This window comes from Saccostrea echinata, unplaced genomic scaffold (genome assembly GCF_033153115.1).
Source record: "Saccostrea echinata isolate AGI-Se365-2 ecotype Australia unplaced genomic scaffold, CSIRO_AGI_Sech_v1 ptg000047l, whole genome shotgun sequence".
NCBI lineage: Eukaryota > Metazoa > Mollusca > Bivalvia > Ostreida > Ostreidae > Saccostrea > Saccostrea echinata.
The window spans coordinates 11,225,642-11,241,971 of NW_026889796.1; the positions used below are offsets into that span (position 1 = coordinate 11,225,642).

The following is a 16,330-nucleotide window of genomic DNA, read 5'->3' on the forward strand; positions in this document are numbered from 1 at the left end:
AGATTTAAGTATGTCCAAATCATGACCCCTGGGGGTAGGGTGGGGCCCCAAAGGAGGATAAAAGTTTTACATAGAGATATATAGGAAAAATCTTTAAAAATCTTCTTCTCAAGAACAGCAAAGCCCTGATTGATCATATTGTAATATATTGTAATATATCACTTTATTTTATACGTAATATTATGCGGTCGTCCAGTTTTCATACTTGTTAAATCTATGTTTATCATGTGCCTGCCAGAAAAGTTGTTCGTTTATGATTTTACTGAAAATAATATGTCAGCCTATCTTGATACGATTGTAGTAACAGCTATTATCATCATATTTTACCTGTTGTTGCTTCATGTAAAGTCGTAGGATTTATAATATCAGGGATAAGAGGGTGGATTTTACATTTCATGTTTTGGTAGCCATCATACTTTACTCGGATCGTCACTTCCGGTTTAGTGACATATTTACTATAGTAATCTATTATTCAAGTTATGAGTATTGGATCAGATTCTACATTTTAATTTGAGTTGTTGTGTATTTTGAGGCTATAAGTAGTTCTTTATTGTCAGCATTAACTTTATTATCAGTCAGCTTTATCGGAACTACATTTGTTTACGCTATCGTTGGTAGTTACGATATTCATACGCTACTTTGTTTAGTACCTATTGTACAGCCTAGGAATGTTTTATAAACATTGAATGTATAAATTTATTCGTCTAGTCAAGTTTATTTTATGTATTCTATTTCCAGTTGTTAATTTTACGCTGTTATATTTGTTACGATATTGTACGGCAGCTTGTGTGGCAAAAGTAGTTCTGTGTGGGAACTTGTGTGGGAACTCAGCTTCCCGTACAAGCTGTTGATTGGTTGATAGTTCGTACGGCATATTTTCATTGGATAATTTGTGTCATGTGACAGGGGATAGGAGGTTATATAAGCAAGCGCGTACTACGTTACGACAGATTTCAGCTAGTTGTACGGCGGCAACATTTAAAAAGATAAAGAAGAAAGCTAAGACGGTGAGATACTTATAATGTAAATTACACGTAATTAGCCTAGTTAGAAATCTCCTACCACACTGGACGACCTAAACTTGTGTTTTTGAGGAATCAGCTATGTTTTCTTATGTTGTTATATGAGTATTGCCTATATTGTTATGATAATGAGATGCTGTACGTGCAATAAATGATAAGTATGACTGATCATCATCTTAAGTATTATTCCACCAAGTATCTACAGAGAGAGGAGCCTGGTCTATTTTACATGAGAACAAATTAAATTGGTGCATCCTGGTAAATAGATGATTAATTTAGATGATGAAGCAATGACCTGTATACATGCTGAGGATTCAGAAATACTAGCCACCCCTTGGGTAGCTTACAATATTTATGTGGAAGTATACTCAGGTAGTGTAGATTCAAGTTTGTTCAAATGTTGCCCCCCTGGGGTTGGGTGGGGCCACAATGGAGGATCAAAGTCTGAAAGTCTGAAATGGATCAAAGTCCATGAAATATATAGGAAGATTTCTTCTGATGAAGAACTGCAAAGCCATGATTAGTCATTTTGATATGGAAGCATCATCAGGTAGTGTAAATTCAATTCTGTTCAAATGATGACCCCCGAGGGTAGGGTGGGGCCCGATAGGGGGATAGAAAGTTTTACATAAGAACACATAGAAAAAATACTTCTTCTCAAGAACAGAAAAGCTATGTTTAGTCATATTGATATGGAAGCATCTTCAGGTAGTGTAGATTCAAGTTTGTTCAAATGATGACCCCCGAGAGTAGGACGGGGCCACAATGGAGGATCGAATGTTACATAAGAACATATAGAAAAAATATTTCTTCTCAAGAACAGAAAAGCTATGTTTAGTCATATTGATATGGAAGCATCCTCAGGTAGTGTAGATTCCAGTTTGTTCAAATGATGACCCCTGGGATAGGGAGGAGGCACAAGGGGGGATCAAATTTTTATAAAGGAATATATCAGAAAATTTTCTTAAAATCTTCTCAAGTACAACAAAGCCATTTGTTATTTTGACATGGAAGCATCATCAGGTAGTCTAAAATTCAAGCCCCCCCCCCCCCGGAATCTTTTCAATACTGAACTGATTTGTGCTTTTGCCTATCCACTGTGCTCAGGTGAGCGATGTGGCCCATGGGCCTCTTGTTAAGTATGGTATTATAAATACTCAAACTTAGTGGTGTGAACTATTGATAAAAAAAATGCCTAAAATTTAAATAAACAATTATATTTTCTTTAAGATGATTGTCCACAATAGAGATGATAAACGGTATAGTCCGTAGCCCCCGTGCTCACATGAAATTCATCCTTCTTAGATGCTAAATTAATTAGCTCATTCTTGGTCTTTAGATGGTTTTAAACAACATTTATTTTATCAAAACACCAATTACATGTAATTCTGACATGTATTATTTTGTTCTGAATATTTATATTTTACTCTTATTGTGAATTTATAGAAAGTTTTTGTTTTATTTTGTTAAATTTCACAGGATTTTGTATAAATTGTTTTAGTATCCAAATGAAAGGATTTATTAAACTCCAAGATGATAATTTTAACAAGAGGCCCATGGGCCACATCGCTCACCTGAGCACATTGGCTAGGCAAAAGCACAAATCAGTTCAGTATTGAAAAGATTACTGGGGGGGGGGGGGGGGGGCATGGATTCTAAACAACCTGATGATGCTTCCATGTCAATATAACAAATGGCTTTGTTGTACTTGAGAAGTTTTTAAAAAAATTTCCCATATATTCCTTTGTAAAAATTTAATCCCCCATTGTGGCTCCTCCCTATCCCAGGGGTCATCATTTGAACAAACTTGAATCAACACTACCTGAGGATGCTTCCGTATCAATATGACTAAACACTGCTTTTCTGAACTTGAGAAGAAATATTTTTTCTATATGTTCTTATGTAAAACTTTCAATCCCCCATTGGGCCCCACCCTACCCCTGGGGGTCATCATTTGAACAAAATTGAATCAAAATGACTAATCATGGTTTGCAGTTCTTCAGAAGAAGATATTTTCCTATATATTTCTATTTAAGACTTTGATCCTCCATTGTGGCCCCACCCTATCCACGGGTGTCATGATTTGAACAAAATAGAATCTACACTACCTGAGGATGCTTCCAAATAAATATGATCAATCAGGGCTTTGCTGTTCCTGAGAAGAAGATTTTTTAAATTTTTCCTATACATTTCTATGTAAAACTTTTATCCTCCATTGTGGCCCCGCCCTACCCCGAGGGTCAAGATTTGAATAAATTTGAATCTACACTACCTGAGGATGCTTCCATATAAATATGACAAATCTGGGCTTTGCTGTTCCTGAGAAGATTTTTCCTATATATTTCTATGTAAAACTTTGATAGTCCATTGCGGCCCCGCCCTACCCTCGGGGGTCATGGTTTGAACAAACTTGAATCTACACTACCTGAGGATGCTTCCATATAAATATGACTCTTAGGAAGATTTTTAAAGATTTTTCCTATATATTCCTATGTAAAACTTTGATCCTCCATTTTGGCCCCACCCTACCCCCCGGGGTCATGATTTGAACAAACTTGAATCTACACTATCTGAGGATGCTTCCATATAAATATGACTCATCATGGCCTTGCTGTTCTTGAGAAGAAGATTTTTAAAGATTTTTTCTATATATTTCTATGTAAAACTTTGATCCTCCATAGTGGCCCCACCCTACCCCCCGGGTGTCATGATTTGAACAAATTTGAATCTACACTACCTGAGGATGCTTCCATATAAATATGACTCATCATGGCTTTGCTGTTCTTGAGAAGCTTTTAAAAGATTTTTCCTATATATTTCTATTTAAAAATTTAATCCTCCATTGTGGCCCCGCCCTACCCCCGGGGGTCATGGTTTGAACAAACTTGAATCTACACTACCTGAGGATGCTTCCATATAAATATGACTCATCATGGCTTTGCTGTTCTTGAGAAGAAGATTTTAAAAGATTTTTCCTATATATTTCTATGTTAAACTTTGATCGCCCATTGTGGCCCCGCCCTACCCCTGGGGGTCATGATTTGAACAAACTTGAATGTACACTACCTGAGGATGCTTCCACATGAGTTTCATCTTTCCTGGCCCTGTGGTTCTTGAGAAGAAGATTTTTAAATGATGCCATTATTTTTTCACTAATTCCTTATTATCTCCCCTTGAAAGAGGGCGTGGCCCTTCATTTGAACAAACTTGTATCCCCTTTACCCAAGGATACTTTGTGCCAAGTTTGGTTGAAATTGGCCCAGTGGTTCTTGAGAAGAAGTCAAAAATGTGAAAAGTTTACAGACAGACAGACGGACAGACGGACGGACAGACAGACGGACAGACAGACGGACAGACGGACGCCGGACAAAATGTGATCAGAAAAGCTCACTTGAGCTTTCAGCTCAGGTGAGCTAACAAATATTTACTGAAAAAAGCAACTTTTTTTCTATGGTCTCTCATTAATTGAAAATACTATATGTATAGTCCGTAGCCCAAGGTCTCAAAATAGTCAATCAAAAAATATCTGACACAGTTTTTCTCTGAGTATTTCCAAATAAGTTTGAAATTTTCATCCCCATATACAGTATCTTTAGAAAAATTGAAAGTGCTTTAATGTATTTTTATTTCAAATGTCCAAATATTAAGAGTAGAAAAACTCTCAAAGATTAACAAATTTACCCATGTCCTTTATATATTGTAACATTTAAATGGAAATGAATTATGTGATTTTTTTGCTCAGACAATATTTTGTGAAGAGTTTTTAATTGAATTATACTTTTTTTGTTAAGTTGAATATAATAAAGATAAATGTTACGCCTGAATATGTATAGTCCGTAGCCCACTTGTGTCTCTGCTATAGTAAGAGTGAAATCTTTTTAACCGCTTGACAGAAATGGAGAGAAATTTCAGACAATCTGCCAAAAGGATGTAGTGTAACATAGAACATACTTGTAATACATTTCATTTGACTCCATTTTTTTTGTTAATCTGCAACCAACATGGGCACCTGATCTTGGCCAAGCCGTCAAGTTAACTTGCAACACATTCAAGTTAAGTATCTTCTTTTATACAAGTAGAAGAAATATACAAGTATGATATCAAGCGGGTCAAAATTACAGTAAATTCTGAATTTGTATGTTCTTTTTTTTTTTTTTTTTTTTTTTTTTTTTTTTTGAAGTACCCATACCATAGAATCAAAGTTTACAACATCAAAAAAGAAAAAGAAAGAAAGAGAGAAAAAAAGAAGTCAGCTCAGTTGTATATGCTAATTACCGACATAACTCTAACAAGAAACTGAATGACCCCTCCACCTGCTATCACTCTCCCCTCCTCACTCTACCAAGTCACTCTCCACTCTCTCTCTCTCATTCTACTCTCTCTGCCTTCTCCCTCCACCCACTCTCCCAATTCTATTTCTCACCACTTTCTTTCGCTCTCTCTCCCCACTCATTCTCTCCCCACTCTCTCTCCCCACTCGCACTCTCTCTCCCACTCACTCTCTCTCTCCAGTCACTCTCTCCCCTATCTCCCCACTCTCTCTCTTCCCATTCTCTCCCACTCACTCTCTACTCTCTCACACACTATCTCTCCCCCTCTCTCTCACCACTTTCCCCACTCACCCACTCTTCTCACTCACTCTTCCCACTCACTCTCCCCACCCAGTCACTCTCTCCCCAGTCACTCTCTCTCCCCACTCACTCACTCACTCTCTCTCTCTGGCTCGCGGTCTCTCTATTTCTGCCCACTCTCTCCCTCTCTCTTTATTTTTTTCCTTGTCCGTCTAACTCAGTTACACTTCGGCCTTGCAAAAAAAAAATTATATATATGCCTAATACATGGATGTTTCATAGTTTTTACAATAAAAAATATTGGAGAAAATACTTATTTTAAAACAAAGAAAAAAAAATATCGTTATTTTAAAATAAATTATAAAATGTTTATTCTTGATCGTTTTACTTTAAAATGGATTTTGCAGAATTGTTTATTTATGCAAAAAATGAATGCAATTCAAAATTATACGGGCGATAACTTCACACAACAGAAAATAATACTGCTTCTCAGTTCACAGTTAGATTATTGCGTTGTTTGTTTGCGTATTTAATGAAGAAGAATTTTATATGCTTGAAGAACAATACTTACATGTTTACTAACAAGGAAGATGATATGTCGGCTTGAAATCCCAGTTGGATATTATTTGTTGTTCCGTTATGAAAATTATCTAAATTATCCACATGCTGAGAGGAGGTCTATATAAAATATTCTTTATTTGACCAAGTATGTATAAGGGTTTGACATTCACTATCCCTTTCCCTTGTATGCATTCAGTTTACTTAAATTTTATATTTATACATGTGTATAATTTTTGTCCTGTTCAGATATCGTGTCGTTGCGTTGAATGTTAGCCAAAATGCATTAGCATCATGACTCCCTCGTTGTTCTACGCATTGCCCGGTATGTCATATTTTCTCATTGCATATGAATGTTCGTTTGGTGCTTTATTCAAATGCGTACTGTTAATAAAACCTACATGTAACCTTTACTTGTTGCATGGTTCTACTCTACTAACCATACATTTCCACTTATAACGTTTTTGAATGGATAGTGTTAAATGATTTACCGTTAGGCCATCAGTGTAATTTGAGTAAATGTTCACCTTATAACAGGCCTTAGCCATGCTTCTGGGAAAATTACATTCATTCCATTATATATGCAGTAAAGCCATTCAATAAAAAAAGAGAGAGCCATGCAAAATATGTGCTTAAAATTGTTACAACGTTGCCTTTTCGCGCATACCGCCCTCCTCAAGCCATGTAAAATTAAAGAGATAAAATTTGCTAATTGTTATGAACTTTAAACAACCTGCATTACAATGAAGATATGCATTATGTAAATAAAATCCTTATAAGAGGATTTTCGGTGAAAGGAAAAGAAGATTTCTTTTCACTTTTATTATAAGTTTTAAACCTCGTTTCAGACAGCAAGAACCCTTAATTTGGTTATAGGAAAGACGTACATGGCCAGAAGGGAATTTTTTCCCCGTAACCCCTTCAAAACTCGCCATTATAGATACGCTTATACGAATCTCGCATGGTACTTGATTCTAAAACAATGTGTTACAATACTTTTTTTTTACAGTTCTATATTTTTTGCACACGCAACTTCAAATGTGCTAATATTGCCAATCATACTCAGAGAAAAATTATGTAAATTAGACTGAGAAGCTTTTATCATAACGCAACATTCTGTTTGTTTTTTTTCTATTGGTAATTTTTTTTTTACATGTAACTAGAGAGGGGAAAGACAATACTACCGTGTATAAACTTGTATCAATTCTTGGTATACCAAACACCTCTTTTTTTTAAGCAATCAATTTTTTTTATGTAAAAAGCCTCATTTTGTTAAAGAATTTGTTGACACTAACAAACGACAGAAGATATTGGTAAAGATTTTGAGCTAATCACTTTTTGTGCCCGTGATATCGAAGGTCAGAGACATGTTGATTTAGTTCTGTTATTTTTTCACAAATGTAATATTCCCTATATTTTTATGCGAAGAAATTTGAGAATTTATTCATAGAAAATCAAGGATATTTCCATGACCGAATTTTCTTATCAATCTTCTTTTTTTTCACGCAAATTTATTGGGGTAGGGTTCCAAAACGTTAACCTTTCTTATAACTTCTAAAGAAAAAAGGAAGACTATATTTTTATTTGTTGCACATTATTTTCCCAGAGTAAAATCAAAGAGGATTACAATTATGGAAGCTGGACATTTTTCATTTATATTTTTCTCTTATACCAGCTAAGAAAATGATCTTGATTTTCTAAATAATTACAACTGTGGAAACTTATTTTATTAAATGTGATAAAACAAATCAAAGAATGTACGTACATGTATTCTTGCTCTAACAGTGATAGAACATTGTTATAGCCTTGTTAGGCTTTCCTTTAATAGAAATAAAACATCTTGTATTATTAATGTAAAGTATAGTATATTTCTTTTTTATTTTGTCATTTAAACTTTAAGGCTTTTAGGAAGGAACACTTCATATCATAAGGCTGTGTGATTTTTTAACCCCTATATATTTGCCTAACAAGAATTTACCTGCCAAAACCATGCAGTTTTGTTTGTTTGTTTGTTGTTTTTTTTTTTTTTTTTAATCAAAAAATGGCACAGGATCATTATTTTACAGGGTCATTTTTCTACAATCCACATGGAGAAAAATGACACAAACCCATAATTTCTACAAAAAAGTAGGTCATTTTTCTACGTAGAATATTGAACAGGGGGACAGATTTCTACGTAGACAAATGATCCCCTTTCAATATTCTACGGAGTTCACTTTTCGTCGTTCCAATATACATTCTAAGCGTCCTGAGAGCTTAGACTTGGTTCATTGGATGCACCAACACAAATCCACGTGTCTGTAGTGTTTAAGGTTATTTTAAAAGATGACACAAAGATTGCTTATGACTTCAGGGAGTGTCATGTTCTGACCCGAGGTCATTTTGGAAAGTTCAAGTTCACATTAGGAACATTACATATCAACTTTTTACAAGACGATTTCTAAGACTTCAAAGAACCTTGAATCATATTAAGATGTATAAAATGAAAATTGTTGCACGAAAAGGTCTCAATTTCAAGCTTCTTTTTGAGACTTTTTAAATAAAATAATAAAGTTAAGAGTTATCCTTCCTGGCTGAGGATCGTATATCCTTAAGTAAAGGTCATCATATTTTTCCTCCACATAAGGGATTGGAATTTTTGTTGCATATCATGTTATGCCCATTTCTATTTAAAAGTATAATTATTTGTTCATCTTTTTGCATAAAAAGATAATGCCACATAAGGTCTATCAGTGAACTCTTCTAAATTGAGATAAATTACTTTAAAAATAAATATTTCCTCACCTGAAATTCCTCTCATTTTAGTAATTTTTAAGGAATATTCGTTATTTTTCACCCCCACCCCCCATTTTCACATATCTTAAAGACTTCATAAACCGATAAAAATAAACAAAAAGAAATATTGATCGTTAATAAAGAGAGAAATGATGATATGATTGATTTTTTTCCACTCAAATTTGTTTATTTATAAATTGAAAGTTTACAAAGGTCTGTAGTTTGTTTGAAAAATCTTGTTTTACATGTATATAATTATTAATATATTCAAAACTTAAATCCCTGATTCTATTAACTTAAGAAAAGCCTTTGAGACTTTGATATTCAAAACTGTGAACTTAATTCATTATTCATTAGTTACATGTAATTTGAAAGGCAAAACTTGTGAAATTTTCCTACGCTACTGTTCCGCCAAAAAAGTAAAGTTCCTTCCAGATTTTAAACTGACTCAGTGTGCAATTTTTCCCAAGTTGTAGAAATGTAAGACTTAAAAATATGATCTTATAAAATCCTAACATCTTAATATAAAGGGCCTTTATGTAAATTTACTTCAATATTTTAATTAGTCAGACCCCAGACAATAATCCCTCCGTAACCATGACTGACTATAATATATACCTTTATACATGTAAAAGAAGTAAGAGAAAGGGTTACGATGCCCATATGCATAATAAAGATTCCATACTTTAAAGACCCGAATAGTTGTACTTAGAAGTTTCCTTAATGTGCATCGGATTATCATTACGATTAATTACATGTCCTAATAATTTCCAACTCTTTTAGAGGGATACAGAACAAACATGTACCAGAAGTCCAGTTATTACATGTGTATGAAATTCTTCGAAAACATCTTCAATTTCATAACAAAACAAATGCAGTCCATTTCATATTTTAATTCACAACATCATGGTTAGGCCACACCAATTTAATTTCTTGTTCGTCGAACATTTAATGAAAAAAAGTACGAGCGGGCAAGCGGTTAAAGATATACACGCTATAACTTGCGTCAGTTAAAAATAAAGTTGGAAATTTATTTATTTTGTTTACCAAATAAAGTTACGAAAATATTGTAAATTACACAATTGGAAATGAACGCATTATAAAGATCTCAAATTATAATTATTTATTATCCTACTAGGAAAGTAATGCTATATTTAAATTCATGCATCATGTGACACCGTCGCTACTTTTAGATTGATAAACAAAAATGGCGTTAAGAAAAAACGAGGTAGGCCGTTTGGTATACAAAATAGCTTTTGACATGGATGGCATACGTTTTTTGTTAAAAGATACTTATCTTTGAAAACAACCATTATTAACCATATACTCTGTAATGACAGATATTAACTTTTATTCAAAATAGTAGTCAAAATGCAACGTACCTCGTTGTCTATGATTTCCCGCGGACATGCGTGTCTACATGTATATACTGTTTACGCACTTCCTTCATCAATATTCATGAATAGGCTGAATTCTTCATTGCAGATCTTGCTTAATCGTTTTGTAATTACAATGACTTATTTAGTAAAACTTTAGGAAAGTAATTATTTTTTATTATACATCATGTTTCTCAAATCATTTAATCATTTTGTTTCGCATAAAAAATCGCGTTTATATAGCGTGTATATCGTTAAATAATAATATTATTACTTTTTGTAGGCAAAACTTTTAGGCGGAGTGTGAAAAAATTTGAGCGGACAAATATATTTTTTCTGATTTGCAGAGTAAGCAGATTTAAAATACGAAATATAGAGCGGAAATGGAATAGAAAATAGCACAGAATTTCCATGGTGCGGGAAATTGAAATTAATATTATTTGTATAGTTTTGCTTAAATACGAGCGCGCGGGTCCGACGAACAAAAAATTTTATTCGAGTGGCCTTAGATTGCAATATGGTGTACAAATCAAAATACAAAATGCTTTGCACGATCGATACCAATTTTGATGATGACACGTCCCATAAGACCAAAGAAAAATAAACTAACAGAGTTATTGAGAATGACACCTATGAATACCAAGAAAAAGATGAATGGAAAATATTCTAATATACTGAAATATAAAATAAAAGCTTTTAAAGTTTTTTAAAAAGTATGAGTGTATCTATATTGAATGAAAAATAAACGATTTACTTTTAAGCATAATTCTTTGACACCACACTTGGGGAAACTCTTGAACCACAGTTTTCATCCAAAGTTAAGAATATACATGTAGCAATTTGAATATGCTTTAAAGTAGATCGGATACAGGTACATGTATGACTTGAGTATGGTATTTTTATTTTAATAACAAAAAATCCACAAATTGCCTCCAGTCCTGAAGGAGCTTGTGATATACTGACGTGAGTGATTCTACAAGTCAAATGGTACCTCCAGAATTGTTGAGATGTCTTTTCCGGACCGAAGCGTCAGAGACGAATTGACCAGGTCTGGATTATATAATCCAAATACTGGCCACAACGGCTTGTTTAAGTCAATGTGCTTAAATCTGAGTACAAATCTCCTATTTTTGACGTCAATAACGACCCACTGTCTCTGTCGAGTGTCTAGAAGAAATCCGTAAGTAGTTTTGAAGGAGGTTCCTGGTGGCGAATTTTCGGTGATTGGTGCGTGGTAGAATCGCTGACCATTACTCCATCCTTGTAGACAAATGGTGCGGCAGATGTGGCATTTTCTTGCGCATACGACGTAAGAAAACTGATGATTGTCAATCGTGTAGTGTTTGTCAACATCCGGTTTACGACATAGTCCTACCTCGAAGATAAGGTCCTGTCGTAGTGAACGTTTAATGAAGAAACTGATGTGGACCTCAAAGTAATACTGCCCAGTTCTTCCCATAGAGCGATTTGCAATAGTTCCACGGAAATTCTGGAAAGCTTGGGAGAGATTTCGAGGGGGACGATGACGACCTTTCTGGTTAGTCAATGTTTTCTGGTTCTCCAACAATTCGTTTTGCGGGTGAACTGTTAAGTGGTTGAGGCTCAAGTCTGGGCCTGAAATGTTTGTTTAAAAAAATATATTGTCATGTAAATGGAAAAAAAAGTCGACGATTTAATGAAAGTATTTTGTGCGCCCAGTTCGACTTTTTCTTACATATAATATCCCCAACAGCTTTGTACTTATGGGAGGTCACGGGGCTAGCACTGGATGTTGCTAGACCTTGAAGATTCAGCTTTTCCACTGCAAAAATATTAATGTAACAGTTTACTGTTCGAAAGCGTGGAAGGTAGATGAAAGAAATAGCCAGTATGAAAACCAGCTTACCTTCAGCAGTACCATTGATCTCTTGTACATGTACATGTAAATTCTGCACACCTGTTTCTTCAATTCCCTTCTTTTCTTTTGGGGCTACAATACACATGAAAATTTAAGTTAAAAACATTGAGTATTATATATTTTATCTAATTATATTGTTTTAATTAAATAATAGCTTAAATTTGGCAACTAAAATCATCTTTAAAATTACTTAGATCCGCTATAGTGTCTTCAGATTCCATCTGATCCGGATGTTTGGCTTTAAAAACATATTCCCCAGGTTCCAATACCGTTCCCATTATCTTGACGACCGCTCTGTATTCTCCAGGTCTAGGTGCTTTAAACACGACTTTGTAACAGCCCTGGGACCGAGTTTTGTCTTGGACATGTGCTAGAGTTCTCTGATTCTTGCTGTTGAAGACCTCCACTTTGATATCTAAGCCGGGCTCGTGAAGCGGCCGGTTTTGGAAGTCACTCAAGGTAATAAGCAATGGGCATTGCTCTCTTCCCGTGGCAATATCCAGAACTTGCACGCGGGTGTTCGGAAGATAAACCGATGTTGCCCATACGTCACCCATATGTTGACAAAAATCCAAGAAGTCGTCGCCTACGTTGGTAGTTTGGAATTTGATGTTTGATGTTGCATGTGGTACTATTTCAACGGACTGGTCTTTCAGAGTATACATCCGATTTAGTATCTGGTCTTTCATGAGTAAGAATTCTGCGGCATTGCTGTACTGCAAGTGGTCGTCCGTGAATTTACAGGTTTGATCCAGCTGTCCTTTTTGCTTCATCAAACGATCGAGTTGCCCATCAAGGTCTTTCTTTTTGTTTTGAGACACAGATGCAAGCTTTTCTTTGAGTTCTTCTTTTCTTTTTTCTATGGCTTTTATACAGGCAGCAAAATGAGCTTCCAACTCTTCATCAACGGCATTTTCTTTCAGGTAGAGGTTCTGAATTTCGTCTTCTATGTGTTCAATGGCCTCATCCGCTGTAGTTCTCATGTGTTTGATATCTAATAATTGCCCTTCCACTAGCCGCTTATTTTCAACGTATACATCATTAATATTTCGAACTTCATGGCCATTTTGCTGATGGTCTCGAACAACACAAAGACTACAGATAGGTTTGGCACAGGCTTTAGTTGTGCAGAAAAAGGAAAATGGTTGGCCTTCATGTCCTTCCACAGAGCAAGTCTGCTTAGTATGAAACTCTTCCAAAGGAGAATTCTTAAGCTTTTCTAATGATACCAACTGATGTCGCTTCGTTAGTTTTGTTCTTTGGTGGGCGTCTGTACATTTTGTACACAAAAATTCGTTACATTCTTTACAGTGCATTGTTGCGCGCTCTTTATTGGAGGAATTTCCACATTCGTCACAATTGAAATCTGCATTCTTTTTTTGAATTCTGTAGCAATCTACGATATGTTTCCGCGCTGTGTCAACCGGAAAGTTACTAATATCATTTTGAGAGGCCTCAAACTTTTCGGCACACTCCGGACATTGGACTTCTTCCTTGATTACTCTGGATTTTAGACATTTTGTGCAACATGTGTGCAGACAAGGCAGCACGTGCGGAGCGTGTAACTCGTCATCAAAATATTTCTTACAATCCGTGCACTTCAAGAAGTGCTCTAAATTGTGAGAGGCCATGTAAAAACACCTGAAAGAAAAAAATTATTTCTCTCCTAATTTTAAAAAGATTGCTATGATCAATGTCAAGTACATTTTCAGTTACAATGTAATTTAATTTTAGTTATAACGCGGTATTTGATTGGATAAAAAAAATTACTTTATATCGTATAAATTGGATTGCTTCTTACACTAAATGAATGAAAATTAAATTATAAGGAATGAAATTAATAGCTACCCAATTTATCAGAACAGTTTACGCTTTTTTATAAACCGCTTCGAGGTTTATAAAGCGTAAACTGCCCCAACCCACTTTATACCGTATAAATTGGGTAGCTATTAAATTCATTCCTTAAATATTAATGATGGATTTTATAATTTTCTGTAAAAACTATTAATACAGATAATAAATTGAAGCTTCAAAAGAAATGAATCAAAATATTGTGTGAAATATTCGATAAAATATTATTTGAAATATAAAAATGTAATTAAACACAGATAATCAAGATTTGTACTTATTGTCTGTATATATAATGTAGGTATCAAACTTACCTATAGATCCTTGGAGACTATAATTCATTTGATAAGACGCACTGTATAAAAATGTCTCAAGTCACCGATTTCTTAAAGCTTGCGATCTTATTCTTTGTTTTAAAATTTCCATTGAAGAAAATTTGATCGTGCATTGTTTTCGAATAAAATGGGCATTAGCAACGGGTTGTAAGTGATATTTAAATACAGATAAGAACAATGGATTAAAAATGTTTAACTAGCGCCTTGCCGTATTGTCGTATATTTTATCTGTCAAAATGTCTTTCAATTTCATATCTCGTCCTTGGTAAATAAATAATAGTTCGAGTTATCTCCCATGTGTAGCTTAACTTTCCAAACATTGATCCAAGCAACTATTGTGTGGATTTCACATGCAACAAAATTGAGTTAACCAAATTTTGATAGTTCGATGAACATCTGAAAGTTCAATCAAAACAAAAGATGATTTCTATTCTTTATTTAATTTTTTACTTTGAACACAGTTTCTTCTTGATTTCCAGAAAAACCTACAACAAAGAATATTTAATGCCTTATAGTACTTTAATCAGTGTACATTAAATACATGTATATGTAAAACTTTTTTCTATTTTAAAATATAAAAAAATAACCCCCAATAAACCAGCTTTCATTATCTATTCAATGCTTATATTGTAAAATGTTCAAATGAAAACTGAATTCAGGGTGAATTAACGAAATCTTTTTATGTTACCTAAACATGCTAAATATAATTCTACGAGCAGGAATTCTTCATGTGGTTTTTTTTTTCTTTTATTAAGATGCTTATAACTTACTTATATATGTGTCTAATACTTACCACTTTATTGCTTGTAATTAAAAATCAACCCCCCCCCCCATCCCGCACACACACACAGGCGCACGCGCAGGGGAAGATAGAGGAATACCCACCTCTGTCGATCTCTTTTTGTAGGCATTCCACAACATCATGTACAATACAGGACAGAGGGCGCTGTACAGGATGTAGAGACAGAACATCACAGCGGTCAGTATTGGCAGTACTGTGGAGCTGGGATGGAAAAACCCTAACATCAGACACAGCTGGAATGGAAACCCAGTGAGGACGAAAACTCCGACCATAATCACACAGACCCTGGTCAGTCTTGTTGATTTGGTCCAGTGGAACGAAGAAACCCCCATGGGGAGGACCTGTATTAACACTAACGTTGTAATTAACTTGGTAGATTTCGTCTTAATGATATTTCTCCGAGTCATTATTTTTTTGTGACGAATCCCAGGTATCTTTGTAAGAACCTTTATTGCATATAGGTACATATGAAAACTGTCTAATCCGGCATATGTGCAATCCGTTTCACTGTGAATTCCGACCCTTATTTAAATTCCCATTTAACTGCTTTCTGTTCTTTTCACCGTGCAATCCGACACCCTGTTTATTCCGACACAAATTTTGTCTCCCAGCGCATTGCGGATTAGACAGATTTCACTGTATTTAGTGATGAATATCTTCAATTGTATAATAAGCAATTATACTTAATGTCAATAGTTCTATAAAGTTTGATATTGAAAAGTACGTCTGAATCCTTTTCAGTACTTACCTTTTTCGATAACTGCCTTGTTCTTTTCAGAATGAGACAATAATTGATAACAATTGCTAGAATAGGCAAACATCCATTCAAGATACTTGTAGCAAGAGAATGGTAGCTCACGGCCGTTAAATAGCGATAGGGAACTCCACAGACACCCGTTTTTAACACACGAGTCCAAAACATTAAGGGAAATGCAGAAATATGAGTGTAAATGCAAATGGTTACAATAACGGCTCTCCGCTTTAACAGAGAATTTTCTTCTTGAATGTGTTGTCCACGGATTAAAGGTTGTTGAAGTAAGCGGTATCTGCAAGGAATTGTTAAGAATTATATCGCTAGTTTCAATTTTTATACTGTTTCCGTTACTACAAAATATTTAATACACTTAAATACATTACGCTCATGAA

At 34.7% G+C, this 16,330-nt stretch overlaps 1 protein-coding gene across 1 annotated transcript; it reads right to left on the bottom strand.

The window, feature by feature from the left end:
• Positions 1-11,275: 11,275 nt before the first annotated feature.
• Positions 11,276-13,832, bottom strand: LOC133202973 (E3 ubiquitin-protein ligase TRIM71-like). The gene is made up of 4 exons (XM_061338825.1): positions 12,390-13,832; positions 12,188-12,271; positions 12,017-12,103; positions 11,276-11,922 (listed from the first exon to the last, which is right to left on the bottom strand). The coding sequence occupies exons 1-4, from the start codon at positions 13,828-13,830 to the stop codon at positions 11,276-11,278; spliced, it is 2,259 nt and encodes a 752-aa protein (XP_061194809.1). The 5' UTR covers positions 13,831-13,832.
• Positions 13,833-16,330: the final 2,498 nt, after the last annotated feature.

What these genes read in the sequence shown, in the direction of transcription:
- LOC133202973 (XM_061338825.1), bottom strand. Translation starts at nt 13,830, where the DNA reads ATGGCCTCTCACAATTTAGAGCACTTCTTGAAGTGCACGGATTGTAAG. An exon ending in AGACACTATAGCGGATCTAA is followed by an intron (nt 12,272 to 12,389) that starts GTAATTTTAAAG and finishes TGTGTATTGTAG; the next exon opens with CCCCAAAAGAAAAGAAGGGA. An exon ending in AGCTGTTGGGGATATTATAT is followed by an intron (nt 11,923 to 12,016) that starts GTAAGAAAAAGT and finishes TTTAAACAAACA; the next exon opens with TTTCAGGCCCAGACTTGAGC.